The sequence below is a fragment of the Saccostrea cucullata genome, unplaced genomic scaffold (assembly GCF_032062105.1).
Source record: "Saccostrea cucullata isolate Sc308-1 unplaced genomic scaffold, CSIRO_AGI_Scuc_v1 ctg5089, whole genome shotgun sequence".
NCBI lineage: Eukaryota > Metazoa > Mollusca > Bivalvia > Ostreida > Ostreidae > Saccostrea > Saccostrea cuccullata.
The window spans coordinates 1-19,640 of record NW_026937341.1 but is presented as its reverse complement, the minus strand read 5'-3'; the positions used below and the strand labels follow the sequence as shown (position 1 = coordinate 19,640).

The 19,640-nt window shown below is 35.1% G+C and overlaps 1 protein-coding gene across 1 annotated transcript; it reads right to left on the bottom strand.

Moving 5' to 3' along the window:
- Positions 1 to 8,616: 8,616 nt before the first annotated feature.
- LOC134247943 (uncharacterized) lies at positions 8,617 to 11,708 on the bottom strand. Its single transcript, XM_062730333.1, has one exon. It carries the CDS (start codon positions 10,946 to 10,948, stop codon positions 9,221 to 9,223), a length of 1,728 nt encoding a protein of 575 aa, XP_062586317.1. The 5' UTR covers positions 10,949 to 11,708; the 3' UTR covers positions 8,617 to 9,220.
- Between the last annotated feature and the right edge of the window lie 7,932 nt (positions 11,709 to 19,640).

Here is a 19,640-nt window from a genome sequence, read left to right as displayed (position 1 = left end):
TCCCTCGATCCGTCCCTCATCCCTCATGGCGCAGAACTGTCATTTCCTATTCATCAAATAACTTATTTGTCCGAACAAATATCTAATTCGTCCGAACGATTATCTAATTTGTCCGAACGAATAACTAATTTGTTCGAACAAATAACTAGTTCGTCCAAACGAATTTCTAATTTGTCCGAACGAATATCTAATTCGTCCGAACAAATAAAAATATTTTTTTTCCTGGCTCTCCAGCAGGGCCGTACAATCCAGCTTCGAAATGAATAAAAAAAATAGTATACAATTTTTTTAAACAATTCAATTTACGCTGAAAAAAGTCCTAAAAGAGGGCAATAGTATACGTATATTCAATAAGAATTTTAAATTATTGTTTGTTTTTTTTTATTCAAATACCGATAATTATTAGACGAGTCCCGAGCAATAAGCATAAAGTAATATTCTTTGTAAAAAAATACCAACGTTTAACATGTACATGTACCTGAATACATGAAATATTAAAAGGAATGTTTAAGTAGATTTTTCCAGAATAAGTTAATGTCAACAAAAAGGTATACATACGCGATTTTGTCATTGGCAAAATTGTTTACGGATACTACGTCTTTATTAGTCCCCTACCGGTGAAAACGGGGGGGGGACTATAGGTTTCTGGTATATATACTACATTGTACTATAGGTATATGTCTGTCCGTCCGTCTGTCCGTCCCCGTCAGTCTGTCCCACTTTGTTTTCCGCACTTTTTTTCTAAACGCTTGTAGATATTGAGTTGAAGTTTGGTATGTGAGTGTATGGTAATGAGTTACAGATCAAGTTTGAATTTCGCTTCGCTTCATTGATTTTTGACAGAATTATGGCATTTTGAATGTTTTTCATAATCGCTAAATTAAGATCGGGTTCGAACTGCGCTAACTTCCGATGGTCGAAATAAATAAGAAGCGAGGAAAAGACGGTGGAGAAATGAGTTGAATTTTCGTCTTACTGTGGATTATTTTAGTTTTAAGGCATTTACAACTTGAAAATCTTTCAATTTTACCCTGGACTTGACTTTTGCTTATTATAAAATGACATCCTGAAGAAAAAGGGGAACCCGGTAGGGGACATGTATTGCTTATGCAATACTCTCAGAATGCTTGTTTAAAATAAAAATATGGGTCATTACCTTGGGCATTGAAGCTAAACGGCTTATAATAATAGATAGGAAAGTGATGAAACTGAAAAATGAATAAAAATAATTGTAAAATTGATGAGTTTTACAATGCCAACCATTGGCGTCGGAAGCAAATTGAAAGTGGGGGGGGGGGTAAGTCTGTGGAAAGTGGGGGAGCTAAACTTACGAAGATATGTTCAATGTCTATACATACTGTATATATCTGGAAAAAAAGTTCCGACGCCTATGCCAACATAGCTCCATGTAACTTTTGATATTCATAAACAGAATTCTTTTATATCTTAATTGTTTCCTATACAGGCACTGATACATCTAGCAAGGATTTCTGCACAAATCTAGAGCAAATATGGAGATAAAGAGTTTATCAACGGCAGTCTTGTTATAAGTTAAAATACTTCTATTTATTTAAATTCATTCTTTATTTATAGCAACTGTAATATTATGTAAATAACACCAAAAAAAAAAAAATAGCTGACACATGAGAGATTTCTGTATTAAAAACGAAAACACATTCGAACCTACTTCTAATGTCCTGTCCCTAATACTATAGGTAACAGTGAATAAAGTATCATACGTGCTTTGGGCACAGGAATAAAGAAACGCGTCCGTCTAACTTTTAATCTACAAATATCTCTATAATCAGTATGAAAAGCCAACAGGTTCAAAATTGCATCTCTGTAATTCTTAAAATGAACACGTGTAAAACCTGAATTTGTAAATTGTAAATCTTAATTTCATGATATGTCAATTGTTTTTTCACAATTTTTTAGTTGTGACTACATGACGATGATGTACCCATGCCTAATTTGACAGGTGTAAAATGTAAATGCAAGTTTTGCCGATGCTCTCGTGTAATTCGTAGATTTCACATATCCCAGGAGGTATTGAGCATCTCAGTGTTGTTGGGTTACATTTACCGGGTAGTTTATTCCATGCATCCTCGTGAAACAAAATGAAGTTCAGAAAAAAGTCTTCCGTGCCTTGGGCCCAACGATCATACAAAATCAGAACACGTGAAAAATAAACTCCTCGTGCATGTAGAAACGTTTTTGAAAGAGGCACCCCAAAAAATAATTGACACTTATCGAAAACCCTGGGGGAGCTTGTGGTATAGTAAAAATAATTAAAGTACTGTGAGTACTGAAAGACGGTGGCATGAATGATTTTGTTTGTTTGATTAAAACCCCTTTCGAGAATAACATTTTTAGCAGCGAAGGATATTATTCTGGCTAGCAATTACTGCAACACGGGATCTCAATCTGAATTAAGGGTCGATATCCATGTCACGTATTTGGAGTCGAATCCGCGACGTAAGGATGGACTTCTTCAGGTCCCTGAGTCCAGAGCAAACTCGCTACGTCAAATGGTGACTGGCAGTATATAAGAAAAAAATCTTTTAGATTTTGTAAAATGATATTGAAATTATAAAAGTTTATTTCAATTTTTCACAATATATCTAGCTGTGTTTTAATATATAAATTTATATTTTTTGTACTAAAAAGTAAAGTGTTATGAATTCTCACTGTTATCTAATATTGTTACTATCCTATTACAATTTTCATCAAAAAAAAAAAACATAGCAAACTTGGTATATGCATTAATAAACAATTGAAAATTATAAGACTTAATTTAAATGTGTTGTGACGCCTTACGACACACGATGATAATGTCAAAATGTCTAAAGCAGTGTCAAGTTTCCTCTTTGCTAAAAACAAGTTGGATTATTCCGACTTAAATTAAGGAATTTCATTGATTCACATAGTTGAGTCTACCTTAATCCTTCAAATAACAGCCAGAAACCAATTTCACACACAAATAGGACCTTGTGAAGATTTATTAATAAGTATTAAAGTTATAGACAATATTTTTAATATCATTAATCTAAAGAATCTTATATATATTGGCTGTCAACATTGACAGCGCCTTCCGCTATTCCTGTAGCTGTTTGTTGTACCCTTGAATTTGATAAGACGATTTCGCTTAGAAGACTCCCATTTCTCTAGTACACTAAAGAGGTAAAAAACTGAACTGCTTTCCAGTGCGTAGTATCGCCATCGAACACCGCCGTTTTTCGTGGATTTACCACTTTCCCATTTAAGATGCTTGATAATTATAAACTGATAAATTGATAAAATGATTAAGCAAATGTCCTTAAATTTTCCAAAAGACGACACAATTGATAGTGAATGAAAAATAGGATAATGCTTTCCAAAATCTATTTTTAAATACTTTTATTTCGAAACAATATTCAGGTACATGTGTTATTTTTTAAACCGTTTTTTTTAATCGTGCGTAAGTACACTAAATCATGTTAATGAAGTATTATTATTTTTTTTTTAATTGTCTATTTTTTATCAAAAGATTTCAGATACACTAAAATATTATAAATAAATACTTGCGAAATTAAAATTTCATCTTGCAGCGCCTACTTTTTTTTTCGAGAAAACCCTCGTATACTGCTCGAAAAAAAAAAGATAAAAAAAGAATAACAAAATATTTTTCTGTCTGTATTTTCCATCGTATCAAGTCACGATCGGAGTATGTATATATGCGCATGGAGCTTTCTCCAGAATAGGAGAGGATCATTCATTTTGGCTATGGTTTGCGATGATGGTATTTCCCATACGTAATATTCTAATACAGTAACTAGAGCAAAGCTCGTTGCAAAGCAACGAGTAGGTCTTCCGTCCGGTTTTGACCGGAAGTGACGGAACAAAAGAAAGCAATGAGCTAAGTTGTCTCCAGTGACCTTATAATTTCAATTTTGCATTAAAACCTTCAAAATAAGCCATTTTTGCAGCTTCCGGTTTGACCGGAAGTGACGACGACGCACGAAAAAATTACTTTCTATGCTCCCAGAGACATACGTAACCCAAAAACTTGTCAAGAACGGCAAAAAATGCGTTTTCCGACTACTTCCGGTTTGACCGGAAGTGACGACGCCGGACGTATTTTGACGACGCCAGTAGATTAAGCTTGTCATTTTGAACATTTTTGCTTCTTTGACGTATTACAAATTCCAAATACTTTTTGAGATATAAAGGAAAAACATTCGGCCCCTATCCGCCCCTGAATTAAGGGGCCAGCCCTTTTTTCGAGATATCATTTGAAAGATCTTCAAATTCTATACTTTTTTTGTTCTACATGTTTTTACAAAATATTTCTAGGTAAAAAGTTATCGTAGAAAATTTTGAAATTCTTGATAGGACTATTTTTGGGCCATAGCGAGCGTCGGCGCTTCGTACTTCCGGTGGTTGTGATATACGAAATTCACTTCTCCAAAGGTTGCTCTAGCATCACTGAAAATTTCATGCTTCTGCGTTGAGTGGTTTTTCAGAAAACTGCCGGACAAAGTGACCCTCTAAAAATCACAAAAATGCGGAAAACTCAAAACCGGAAGTGACTTCATCAAAACAAAAAAAATTTTATATCTAGTTTTTTTAATGCTCTATCAGTCCTGAAAGTCTCATGAAAATCGAGCGAGACGTTTTCGAGAACTCGCGTGCAAAAAATCGGTAAGAAAAAAACAATAATAATAATAACTAGAGCCGAGCTCGTTGCAAAGCAACGAGTAGGTCTTCCGTCGTGTTTGACCGGAAGTAACTTTCATTTAAAGAGGAATGAAGTCCCAAAATGGTTTAATCCTCCAAATCTATGTTAATTATTGCTAAATTAAGCCATTTACGGCAACTTCCGGTTTAACCGGAAGTGAGGTCGGCGGACGAAAAATTAAGATATAAGCTTCCAGTGACATATGATATCCAAAAACCTGTCAAGAACTGCAAAAATATGCATATTCTGACGACTTCCGGTATAACCGGAAGTGACGTCTCCGGACGTATTTTGACGACGCCATTAGATAAAACTTGATATTTTGAACAACTTTGCTTCTTTGACGTATTACAAATTCTAAATACTTTTTGAGATATAAAGGAAAAACTTTCGGCCCCTTTTGGCCCTTTATTATAGGGGGCAGTCCCTTATCGTTGATATTTTTCAAAAGAAAGTGACATTCTTCACAACTTTTGTTCTATATGTCTTTACAAAAGAATAACGTGTGAAAAGATATTGCCAAAAATGTGTGAAAATTTTCTAAATTCCCGATAGGTCTTTTTTCGAGCCACAGCGAGCGCCAACGTGCTGCACTTCCGGAGAATAAGAAAGGTGTGTGTCACATCAGCATTTCTTGCTCTATCATCGCTGAAAATCTTACGTTTCTATCTAAAAGCACTTTTGAGAAAACTGCTGGACAAAGTGACCCTCTGAAAATCACTAAATTGCGGAAATCTCAACACCGGAAGTGACGTCATAAAAATAAAAAAATCATATATCAGGTTTGATTGATGTTCCATCAGTCCTGTAAATTCCATGAAAATCGATCGAGCCGTTTCCGAGAAATCGTGTGCACAAAATCGGTAAGAAAACAAGAGGCCCATGGGCCTTATAGGTCACCTGAGCATTATGCAACAACTTTCCAGTGATTGAATTTGATTCATGTTTTAATCCAGATGCTATGGCATTCACAATTTTGAAATAGGCACCATTGATCATCATAACAATACACTTAGCTGTTGCTTAGTTTGTTTACTTAATACCCATAGGCAGGGTAGGGGAACAAAAAATGCATTTCAAGTAATCAGTAATATTCAGCATGATCGGTAATGCCCCAATTACACATGAACCCCTGACCCTTAGGCCTAGATCACACATTGCACAATTTTTTAAAAGGCACCCTTGCTTTTCAAAAATATTTGATAAATACCAAGGAGCAGATTTCAAACAATTCATCCAGTTTCAGTAAATAAGTACAGCCCCCCTCCTTTATGGTACCCCTGACCCTGGGGCCTTGAAATTCACAATTCTGGAAGATTAGGACCCTTACTCATCATAACTACATAGGTAGTTAATCTGCTTAATACCAAGGAGCAGAGAAGAAAACTTTCAAAGATTTAGTATATTTTCATTGTATAATCAATAAAGCCCCACCCTATCACTAGAATCCCTGACCCTGGGGCCATAAAATTCACAATATTGGAAGAGGCACTCTTGCTCATCATACCTATGCACTTATTTAGTTTATTTAATACCCAGAAGCAGAGAAGAAGATTTTCAAAGAATTCATGTATTTTTACTATATAATCTAAAGAGCCCCCCCCCCCCCTAAACCAGAACCCCTGACTCTGGGGCCATCGAATTCACAATTTTGGTAGAAGCACGCTTGCTCATCATAACAAAGCACTTAGTTAGTAAATTCAATACCCAGGAGCAGAGAAGAATATCTTCAAAGAATTCAAGTATTTTCACTATATAATCTATAGAGCCCCCCCCCCCTTACACCAGAACTCCTGATCCTGGGGCCATAAAATTCACAATTTTGGTAGAGGCACTATGGCTCATCATAACTATGCACTTATTTAGTTTATTTAATATCCAGGAACAGAGAAGAAGATTTTCAAAGAATAAATGTATTTTCACTATATAATCGGTAAGAAAAAAACAATAATAATAATAACTAGAGCCGAGCTCGTTGCAAAGCAACGAGTAGGTCTTCCGTCGTGTTTGACCGGAAGTAACTTTCATTTAAAGAGGAATGAAGTCCCAAAATGGTTTAATCCTCCAAATCTATGTTAATTATTGCTAAATTAAGCCATTTATGGCAACTTCCGGTTTAACCGGAAGTGAGGTCGGCGGACGAAAAATTAAGATATAAGCTTCCAGTGACATATGATATCCAAAAACCTGTCAAGAACTGCAAAAATATGCATATTCTGACGACTTCCGGTATAACCGGAAGTGACGTCTCCGGACGTATTTTGACGACGCCATTAGATAAAACTTGATATTTTGAACAACTTTGCTTCTTTGACGTATTACAAATTCTAAATACTTTTTGAGATATAAAGGAAAAACTTTCGGCCCCTTTTGGCTCTTTATTATAGGGGGAAGTCCCTTATCGTTGATATTTTTCAAAAGAAAGTGACATTCTTCACAACTTTTGTTCTATATGTCTTTACAAAAGAATAACGTGTGAAAAGATATTGCCAAAAATGTGTGAAAATTTTCTAAATTCCCGATAGGTCTTTTTTCGAGCCACAGCGAGCGCCAACGTGCTGCACTTCCGGAGAATAAGAAAGGTGTGTGTCACATCAGCATTTCTTGCTCTATCATCGCTGAAAATCTTACGTTTCTATCTAAAAGCACTTTTGAGAAAACTGCTGGACAAAGTGACCCTCTGAAAATCACTAAATTGCGTAAATCTCAACACCGGAAGTGACGTCATAAAAATAAAAAATCATATATCAGGTTTGATTGATGTTCAATCAGTCCTGTAAGTTCCATGAAAATCGATCGAGCCGTTTCCGAGAAATCGTGTGCACAAAATCGGTAAGAAAACAAGAGGCCCATGGGCCTTATAGGTCACCTGAGCATTATGCAACAACTTTCCAGTGATTGAATTTGATTCATGTTTTAATCCAGATGCTATGGCATTCACAATTTTGAAATAGGCACCATTGATCATCATAACAATACACTTAGCTGTTGCTTAGTTTGTTTACTTAATACCCATAGGCAGGGTAGGGGAACAAAAAATGCATTTCAAGTAATCAGTAATATTCAGCATGATCGGTAATGCCCCAATTACACATGAACCCCTGACCCTTAGGCCTAGATCACACATTGCACAATTTTTTAAAAGGCACCCTTGCTTTTCAAAAATATTTGATAAATACCAAGAAGCAGATTTCAAACAATTCATCCAGTTTCAGTAAATAAGTACAGCCCCCCTCCTTTATGGTACCCCTGACCCTGGGGCCTTGAAATTCACAATTCTGGAAGATTAGGACCCTTACTCATCATAACTACATAGGTAGTTAATCTGCTTAATACCAAGGAGCAGAGAAGAAAACTTTCAAAGATTTAGTATATTTTCATTGTATAATCAATAAAGCCCCACCCTATCACTAGAATCCCTGACCCTGGGGCCATAAAATTCACAATATTGGAAGAGGCACTATGGCTCATCATAACTATGCACTTATTTAGTTTATTTAATATCCAGGAACAGAGAAGAAGATTTTCAAAGAATTCATGTATTTTTACTATATAATCTAAAGAGCTCCCCCCCCCCCCTAAACCAGAACCCCTGACTCTGGGGCCATCGAATTCACAATTTTGGTAGAAGCACGCTTGCTCATCATAACAAAGCACTTAGTTAGTAAATTCAATACCCAGGAGCAGAGAAGAATATCTTCAAAGAATTCAAGTATTTTCACTATATAATCTATAGAGCCCCCCCCCCCCTTACACCAGAACTCCTGATCCTGGGGCCATAAAATTCACAATTTTGGTAGAGGCACTATGGCTCATCATAACTATGCACTTATTTAGTTTATTTAATATCCAGGAACAGAGAAGAAGATTTTCAAAGAATAAATGTATTTTCACTATATAGCCTGGTATCTCATGGATTCGTGGTACTTACCGATTCGTAATCGAATAAAATCGATTTACAAAACTTTCAGCTTTATTTTATTGTGATTTGATAATATTAGGATCTAATCTCTTGTTTAGTAAAAGTTTGGTGTAATTTCATCCCTTAACTGTGTCAAAATTCACCTTAAAATGTGCGGTGTTTACGCCACTGTTGAAAAATCAAGCGTCTCATTGATTCGTGGTACGTCATCAAAATCTGAGTTATTTGTATGGCGTATTATTTCGGGCACAATTACTTTATAAAAAATAAAAGATATTGACGAAAATTGGTGTTTTATTTCATAGAATAATAAATTTTATAATTTAGTATATTATTTTTAAAATTTTGTTGTAAATATACAATAACTTTACAATTATATTTAAACAAACAACAATAATAAATTACAGTAGAAATTTTTATAACTTAATTATAATAATTAAACTGAAAAAAAAATACTTGTAACAGTAATTGATATTAAATTCAATGTTTGTGAAATATAATTAAATTTTAATCAGACAAGAGACATACAAAACTGACCAGACATAAGAAAGGTAAATTAATAGTAACATCATTTGATTTCATTACTCACAGTGAGGGCATCTGAATGTGCTCGAGGTACGAAGCACTCTTACATTGGTACAAAATTTTAAATGAGTCCAGTGGGAACAGAAGTCACACTTCCCCCATTGGACAAACAAAATACCGGGTATGCTTCTCAGCCCCGCTGGTTCCCACCTCTGACAAACACAGCAAACTTCATCTTCTGTTTGAGCTTCACAATCACTACCATCCTCGATAATCGGATCCTTCGTCTTTTTGGATTTTTTAACTTCTGTTGTTGATGCTCCAGATGTGGATGGCTGCGTGTCCTCAAGAACCTTCTTCTTCTTCTTTCCTTCCGCAGATTTCAGAATATCCTGATTTGTTTTCTTCAAAAGAGAGCCAGCTAGGAATGGCGGAATGAATTTTCTTTTTTTCTTGCTTTCTGTTTTGACTGCTGTAATTTTGCGACTGCTAAAGAAATCAGGGGGATCATTACATATACGTGTCTGGGATAATGGCTGTGTTGTAGCATGTTCCTGTTGAAGTGAAGAATCACGACTTTGAGAACTTGGATGATCATGATCAAGATGACCTTGGGAGCATGGTTCTCCCGACTCTACATTCAGTTGAGGTTGATCAGCATCTACATAAATTATTGATGGCGCCATCTGTTGATCTGTGATTGCCTTTGGATCAACTGGAAATACACCTGTTTTTCTAAAGGCTGAAATTAAGTTGTCCGGACACATGGCTTTGAGGTATGGCGTTGCTGTGAGCTCTGCAATATCGTACTTGGTTATATTTCTCCCTGGGTGCTTCTGTAAGAACACAGCACATTCTCTGTTATAGATTTTTTTTAGTGGCCCAAACACCCCAACATCTAACGGCTGGGTCAGATGGCTGCTATGCGGAGGGAGAACAAATAATATTATGTTATTTCTTTGTGCCCAGTCCGTCAACGTTAAACTAATATGGGACCGATGTCCATCTAAAAGAATGAGAACAGGGTCCTGATTTTGTCTCCTGGCATTTTCTAAAAAATGGGTCGTCAGGTACTGTTCAAATATTTTACCATTTGACCAGCCACTATCACTCATTGCCCCCGAAGATCCAGATATGGCAACATTTAGGAAGTCAGCATTCCATCTTTTACCCGGGAAAACATAAAATGGGGGTAAAAAATGACCTGCAGCATTTCCTCCGGCAATAATAGTGATAGTAGAGGATCGTGGAGACGTAATGGATCGAGGGTTTACATCTTTTCCACAAACAATTTTGGGTGGCGAATGGTCAGTCGAAATTCCTGTTTCGTCAATGTTGAATATTTGATTTGGTTTGTCCGCTAATTCATGTTTTGTTAATATTGTGGACAGTTCCTTGAAATAAGCCTTCATTTTTTCAGGGGATGCATTTTTTGCTCTAGCCATTGAAAGTTTTTGTGGTTTTACCAGTTTCAAGTCTGGCCAGCGGCGCAAAAAGCCATAAAACCAATTATTACTGAGATGGTCAGTATTTTCGTTCTTTGTGTGAAGTTTTTTGTTAAGGGAATGTGCATACTGTCTTGCCATCCTCTGTATGTCCATTTTTGTATAGCCATATCCGATTCCAGCCATATAAATTAGATGCTGTGCCAATGCTTCTTCCTCTTTGAAAGTAAAAGTGTTATCATAACCTAATTTAGCAGTTAGTGGAACTTTTTCCTTAACTCTGTCCCTTAGAGTCTGCTCTGGCACGAAAAATACCCTAGAGGCCTTATAAACAGACATTCCCTCTGACACAACAGCATCATATGCACGTTGAAGGTTTGCCTTATCATACTGATATCTTTTTCTCTAAAATAAAATACCAAAATTATTTAGTTTATTGCAAATACCTTTATATAATTTTTAAAGCGATATATAATCAACCATTTCATTCAATGATTTACTTTATCAATAAATTACACGTTTTGAAAAGATTTTTTTAAAAATATAATTTAATAACATTTAAATTCATATTTATAAAATTAAAATTGGATTTAGAATAGAATTTATCTTTGAATTCTTGATGCAAAAATAGAGAAAAATATTTTTTTTAATTTGAAGGACGAATATTTTATAGTTTTACAGCACTTGTAATTCGGCTGCTGATTATGATAAATAAAAACACTGATATTTAACGCTAGCAACTTTCCATACTTTATTCAATGCCTAGCAACATCACTTGATATAAGCAGTCAATCATGCAGACGACATCTGGAAATTCATTTGAAATCAATTAACCAACTATTTCATACCCCTTTAGCTATTTTTAGGAAAACAGGTATGTCTTCCAAAAGTGACTAATACGGATGTATACGTAGTTTGTATATTTTTTGCATTACTTACCGAATTTTCCGTCATTTTCTTTGAATTATGCCCCTTTGTTTACATCAGGAAATCTACTTTCGATTTCTCAAAATAAATTTCTGGAATAGTGCATTACGCGTGCGCAATGACGGAAAAAGAAAATACCACGAATCAATGGGTACCACGAATTCATGAGAAACGACCATAATCTATAGAGTCCCCCCCCCCCTTACACCAGAACCCCTGTTCCTGGGGCCATAGAGTTCACAATTTTGGTAGAGACACTCTTGCTCATCATAACTATGCACTTATTTAGTTTATTTATTACCCAGGAGCAGAGAAGAAGATTTTCAAAAAATTCAAGTATTTTCACTATGTAATCTATAGAGCCCCCCCCCCCCCTTACACCAGAACCACTGACCCTGGGGCCATAAAATTAACAATTTTGGTAGAGGCACTCTTGCTTATCATAACTATGCACTTAGTTAGTTTATTTAATACCCAGGAGCAGAGAAGAAGATTTTCAAAGAATTCATGAAATTTCACTATATAATCTATAGAGCCCTACCCTAACACCAGAACCCTTGATCCTGGGGCCATAAAATTCACAATTTTGGTAGAGGCACTCTTGCTCATCATAATTATGCACTTATTAAGTTTATTTAATACCCAGGAGCAGAGAAGAAGATTTTCAAAGAATTTATGTATTTTCACTATATAATCTATAGAGCCCAACCCTAACATCAGAACCCCTGACCCTGGGGCCATAAAATTCACAATTTTGGTAGAGGCACTCTTGCTCATCATAACTATGCACTTAGTTAGTTTATTTAATATCCAGGAGCAGAGAAGAAGATTTTCAAAGAATTCATGAAATTTCATTATATACTTATTTAGCCCCACCCTTACACCAGAACCCCTGACCCCGGGGCCATGAATTTCACAATTTTCGTAGAGGACTCAATGTTGATTACAATCATGCAAACAGTTTGACTGCTTGATGTCCAGGAGTAAAGAAGAAGATTTTTAAAGATTGCACTAATTTTAGTGGTTTTTGCCCCACTCCCAAGGCCCCAGGGGGGCAGGGCCCATGAAATTCACAATTTTTGTTCCCCTTCACCCATAGATGCTATATGCCAAATTTGGTTAGAATTGGTTCAGTGGTTTCAGAGAAGAAGCTGAAAATGTTCAAATGTTAACGCACGACGAACGACGACGGACGAAAAGTGATAGCAATAGGTCACCTGAGTTTACTCAGGTGACCTAAAAACAATAATAAAGATAGTGGAAAAGAAACCTAAGAACTAGAGCCGAGCTCGTTGCAAAGCAACGAGTAGGTCTTCCGTCCTGTTTGACCGGAAGTAACTTTAACTTAAAAAAAAAAGAGTAATGAAGTCCCAAAATTGTTTAATCCTCCAAATCTATATTAATTATTGCAAAATTAAGCCATCTTTTGCAACTTCCGGTTTGACCGGAAGTGAAGACGACGGACGGAAAATTCAGATTTAAGCTTCCAGTGACATATGATATCCAAAAACATGTCAAGAACAGCAAAAATATGCAATTTTTGACTACTTCAGGTTTGACCGGAAGTGACGTCACCGGACGTATTTTGACGACGCCATTAGATAAAACTTGATATTTTAAACAAATTTGCTTCTTTGACGTATTAAAAATTCTCAATACTATTTGAGATGTAAAGGAAAAAATTTCGGCCCCTTTTGGCCCTTTATTATAGGAGCCAGCCCCTTATCGTTGATAATTTTTGAAAGATCGTGACATTCTCCACAACGTTTGATCTATATATCTTTACAAAATATTAACGTGATAATAGATATTGCAAAAACTGTGTGAAAAATCTCTAAATTCCCGATAGGTCTTTTTTCGAGCCATAGCGAGCGCCAACGTGCTGCACTTCCGGAGAATAAGAAAGGTGTGTGTCACATCAGCACATGTTGCTCTATCATTGTTGAAAATCTTACGTTTTTATCTAAAAGCACTTTTGAGAAAACTGCTGGACAAAGTGACCCTCTGAAAATCACTAAATCGCAGAAATCTCAACACCGGAAGTGACGTCATCAAAATAAAAAATTATATATATTAGGTTTAATTTATGTTCCATCAGTCCTGAAAGTTTCATGAAAATCGATCGAGCCGTTTTCGAGAAATCGCGTGCACAAAATCGGTAAGAAAAAAAAGAAAACAATAATAAAAATAACTAGATACGAGCTCGTTGCGAGCACTGAGAGGTCTTCCGTCCGATTCCGTAAAAAAACATAAATGATGAAAGAGTAAAAAAAATATTGCACTCAAGGGGGATTGAATCCAAGTGGCCAGCATGAATATTGAACGCGCTAAATATTACGCTATTGGGACCTCTGCTCTAAATCTTCTTGTATATACCTCTGTATAACATGCTTTGTGTTAAAATTATAAAAGGCTAGTCACTATTCATAATTTCGCGCAAACGCCACGAGTTAATCTTGGCGCCTTTTCTTTGAAATGTTCTATTTAATACGTGTGATAGCTTCAATGAAATAAAAAACCCTTCATGTAGCCTAAAGTTAGACGATTAGAAAGTATATTTAACACATTTTACAAATTCCATATAGTATGTAAGCAAGTAACACTTTTTCTACTTTGAGAACCAGCCAAAACCAATTATAGAAGACGTTGAAGAAGAACGTAGTTTGACATAGAATTGCAACGTAACTATGACGTGGAAGTCAGAGTATTCCTTTACATTTCATTTGTCCCTATGTAACTTTCGTTCAAGCAAACGTTCGGCTGCCTCCGTAAACCCCTATTGCGAAATGTCGGAGTTGACAAAGACAGCCGCCATTTTGGACTCGCTTCGGATTTTTAATTGTTAATATCTAGAGTTTGGATTTATCAATATTCAAACAAATCATTCAGTAAGCATTATAAGAAGGGTCTCTATTACCATCCCAAGAATAAATGAAAAATATTGAAAAACAAAAAAGTTAGAAAAAAGGGACTTTTTAATTTCGCTTCCGGTAGCAACCGGAAGTACCGACGACACACGAAAAGGTGATTCGTCATATCTAAAAGTCATCATCTTTCATCTCTAACAAGTCTCCAGTTAATATCTTAAACCATTTTCGAAAAAAAGGGGGGACAAACTTGCATTTTAAAATCAGAAAAGTGTCAATTACTTGGAACCAAAGGTGAGTACATGTATTCCAAATTTCACTTGCCATGCCACATTTTCATATAATGACGCATGATTCCTGAAAGTTTCATTGAAATCCACTGAATAGTTTTCGAGAAATCGCGTGCACAAAATTTTGGGGAAAAAAATAAGAATAACTACAAACGATCTCGTTGCGAGCAACGAGAGGTCTTCCGTCCGATTCAGGAAAAGAACCTAAAATCGAACTGAAAAATTAATAAAAAAAAATTTGGTCACAAAGAGGATTGAACCCAGGTCGCCAGCGTGAAAATCCAACGCGCTTTTTTCCTCTTTATTCCCAACACGCTTAAATAAGGCGTTTGAGTCCACTGCTCTAAATGTACTTGAATATACTTCTTCAACAATACACCTGTCTAAGAATCACAAAAGGCGCGCCACTATTTATAATTTCGCGCCAAACGCCACAAGTTAATCTGCGCGCCTTTTCTTTGGAATGTTTCATTAAATAGGTGTGATAGCTTCAATAGAATAAAGAAAAAGGAACGTTCTTTAAGCCTAAATTTCGAGGTTTAGAAAGTATATTTAACAGATTGTACATATTCTATATCTTATATAGGTAAGTAACACAAAAGAAGTGAAATAGTAATCATTTTTAACTTTTTTTTAATTACCCGTTTATCCCCAAAGTGAACTAACCCGATTCTTTACACCTTCATGAAAAGGTAGAAATGGTTCGATGAAAGACATGTCTCGCCATTCGACGGTCAAGGAATCAGATTTCATTTATGTTCAATGTTCAATGTTCATCTTTAAATATCTTTGAGAAAAGAATGTTAATATAAACTCCATTAGACGATCTTATTTAAAAATGGTTTTCTTATTTCTGTCTTTTGTATTAGTTTAATATGACTCAAGTGTGCATGGGAAACACAGTGGTTAGTTTGTGAAAAACTAATAAATTTTGAATACTGCTCTAAATATAGTTATGTATACAGTACACCTGCAACAGTACACCTGTGTAAGAAACATAAAAGGCGGGCCACTATTCATAATCTGGCGACAAACACCACGAGTAAATATTCGTGCCTATCCTTTGGTCTGATCTATCAAATAGGTGTGATAGCTTCAATGATATTAAATATTAAATAAAACAACTTATCGCCTTTATTTTATTTCGACGTTAAGAAAGTAAATTTAACACATTGCACACACGTATCTAGCCCAATTACACTAAAGAAGTAAAACGGAAATTAAGTTTTAAGATTGTCACTGAATTGCAGCGTACTACTAGGTGAAAGTCCACGTAGTTTTTTTACTTTTCATGCATCATTTAGTCAAACGCTCAGCTGCCTCCATAAACCCCTACTCGCGAAATGGCGGAGTTGACAGAGACAGCCGCCATCTTGGGTCCGCTTCAGATTTTCAAATATTAATATCTAGAGTTCTGATTAACCAATATCCAAACAACTTATATAGTAAGCATCGATCAAAGGGTCTCTATTATCATTCCAAAAATAAATAAAAAATGTTGAAAAACAAAAAAGTTAGAAAATACGATTTTTTCAATTCGCTTCTCCTAACGACAGGAAGTACCGACGACGAACAAAGTGTCGCGTCATGGATGGTATATATCACGATCTATAATCCCTGAAAGTTTCATGTTCATATATTATACCGATTTTGAGTTTAATCGCGGACAAAATGTCATTTTAATTTCAGGAAATTGTCCGTAACTTGGCACCGGAAGCAAGTTTCCAAATTTTCTCTCGGATATAATAAATTCATGTAACAACACATCTGTCCTGAAAATTTCATGTAATTTCATTTAGTAGTCTTCGAGAAATCGCGTGCACAAAATTAGAAAGTCAAAAAAATAAGAATAACTAGATGAGATCTCGTTGCGAGCAACGAGTGGGTCTTCCGTCCAATTCTTGATGAGATGAGATAAGATTTTGATTGCGATTTTCATTCTAAAATAATGATTTACCAAAAAGACATTGATCATTTAAGTCTTTAAAAAATCGTCCTTTTGCCCGTAACAGCCCCTACTTTTAGAAATCGGCCTCTTTTTTCATATCATCTTAAAGCTTTTAAGATTTTGAAGATTTTTGGTTAAACAACTGTTCAGAAATTCTTATTCGTTTTTGAGCTATTAGCAAAAGATATAATTAGGGGCCAACCCTTCAACTCCTTAATGGGGACGTTCAGCAAAAAATGAAAGGTTGCATATTGTTCAGAACATTATTTTGAACAACTTTTGTTCAATATTGTTTGTCAAAATATTTCTCCCTTTCGAGATATAAAGCATCAAAGATTTAGCATTCTGTCCCATATGGCCCCTAATTATGTACCATACGACACTGAAATCATAATATATAGTTCTAGATGGTTGAGATGAACATCTTTGCTTCAGTAATGTATTACAAAATATTAACCGATAAAGAGTTATCGATTGAAGACTTTTGGCCCCTCTTGGCCCCTAATTCGATTACCCAGCCCCCTTTTCAGGATTTCATCTTAACGATCTTAAGATTTTGAACATTTTGTGTTCAACAATTGTTCAGAAATTCTTTTTCGTTTTTAAGATATTAGAAATAGAAATATTTAGGGGCCAACCCTTCAAATCCTTAATGGGGACGTTTAGCAAAAAATGAAAGATTGCATATTATTCAGAACATTATTTTGAACAACTTTTGTTCAATATTGCTTATCAAAATATTTTTCCCTTTCGAGATATAAAGCATCAAAGATTTAGCATTCTGGCCCCTTATGGCCCCTAATTATGTACCATACGACATGGAAATCATAATATATAGTTGTAAATGGTTGAGATGAACATCTTTGCTTCAGTAATGTGTTACAAAATATTAACCGATAAAGAGTTATCGATTGAAGACTTTTGGCTCTCTTGGCCCCTAATTCGAGTGCCCAGCCCCTTTTTCGAGATTTCATCTTAAAGATCTAAAGATTTTAAACATTTTGTGTTCAACAATTGTTCAGAAATTCTTTTTCGTTTTTGAGATATTAGAAAAAGAAATTTTTAGGGGCCAACCCTTCAACTCCTTAATGGGGACGTTTAGCAAAAAATGAAAGGTTGCATATTGTTCAGAACATTATTTTGAACAACTTTTGTTCAATATTGCTCATCAAAATATTTTTCCCTTTCGAGATATAAAGCATTAAAGATTTAGCATTCTGGCCCCTTTTGGCCCCTAATCATGTACCATACGACATGGAAATCATGATATATAGTTGTAAATGGTTGAGATGAACATCATTGCTTCATTAATGTATAACAAAATATTGACTGTTAAATAGTTATCGAAAAAAGACTTTTAGCCCCTTTTGGCCCTTAATGTGATGAGTCAGCACTTTTTTTAAGGAATCATATGAAAGATCTTGTCATTCTGTACAAATATTGTTCAGTATGTTCTTACAAAATATTTATACTTTAAAAGATATGATGCAAAATGTCTCCAAAAATCAATCGTGATTCGTGTCCTAAATTTTGACCCCTACCGAGCTTCCATACTATGTACTTCCGGAAACTATCCAAACTCCCAGTAACATGGGAACATGTCCTCTATCATCACTGAAAATTTCAGCGCTCTAGCACAAGTCGTTTCTGAGATCAATGACGGACAAGAAGGTCCGCTGAATTTTAATAAAAGGGCGATAACTCTAGACCGGAAGTGATTTTCGAAAAATCAAAAAAATGGTATAAACCTCAGATAATCCTACATCAACCCTGAAAATTTGAAGCAAATCGATTAAGCCATCTCTGAGAAATCTTCTGCACAAAATTTGTGCAGAGAAAAAGAATAATAATAATAAGAAAATTGAAAAAGAAACATAAGAATAATAGAAGGGTCTTCCGCTGAAGACGGAAGACCCTAATAATAATAAGAAACAGTAGAATCACTATAAGGTCTTCCGTGAAGACGGAAGACCTTAATAATAATAACTAGAAACTCTTGTTGCTACAGCAACAAAGAAGGTCTTCCGTTCTCCTCTATTTGTCTGCATGAATGAGCTTTTTATCTAGGTTTAAAAAAAAGCATATAATATTTTTAATGATTTCAGGAAAACAAACGGCCGGAGGTATAATTTACCAAGATTCTTTACTTTACTTTAGACAATTATAGTCTTAATAACATACAAAAGTCATTTTCAATTTTTTTTATCACTTTCTGTGACGACCGGAAGTGACGGTGGACACATTTTACCATTTATTTGTTGCCCAATCTTCATGGTTTATTACTCATATAAGTTTAGTGTCTTGATCTGTTACAGTTTAAAAGATCCCGTTATATTATCTTCTCATTTTGAGGACAAGAAATCACGTGACCGGAAGTAAATTTTTGAAGATATGTAAGGTTACTCTAGACATTTCAGTCTGAATAACATGTCCTAAAATCATTTTAAATGCTCTTTTTATCAAAAAAAATTTATGCAGTTTTTCTCGTATAACCGGAAGTTCTCGTTTTTGTTTCCACTGGGACTGACATATTTCAAAATTACAAATAAGATGCTATAATGTATTAATAAGAAAGATTCCATAAGAGAAGTTGAATTTTTTATTTATTTGTCACTTCCTGTAACAACCGGAAGTGATGGCAGACAATGTTAACCAAAATAGATTTGTCTACTCATCAAGATCTATCACTCCTATAAGTTTGGTATCTCAATCTCTTACCGTTTACGAGATCTAGCTATGATAACTTCTCATTTTGAGGACAGGAAATCATGCAACCGGAAGTGAATTTTACAAAGATATTTGTCGTTACTGAAGACAGTTGCAGTCTAAATAACATATCCAAAAATTATCACAAATACTTTATAGATAGAAAATATTTATGAGAAAGAAAAATACTCAAATTATGTAGTTTTTCTCTTATAACCGGAAGTTGACATTTTTTGTTTCCGGTTGTACTGAAATATTTCTAAACTACAAATAAGATGCTATAATGTAATGCA

Excerpts from the sequence above, each read along its gene's own strand:
- LOC134247943 (XM_062730333.1), bottom strand. The coding sequence starts at position 10,948 with ATGTCTGTTTATAAGGCCTCTAGGGTATTTTTCGTGCCAGAGCAGACT.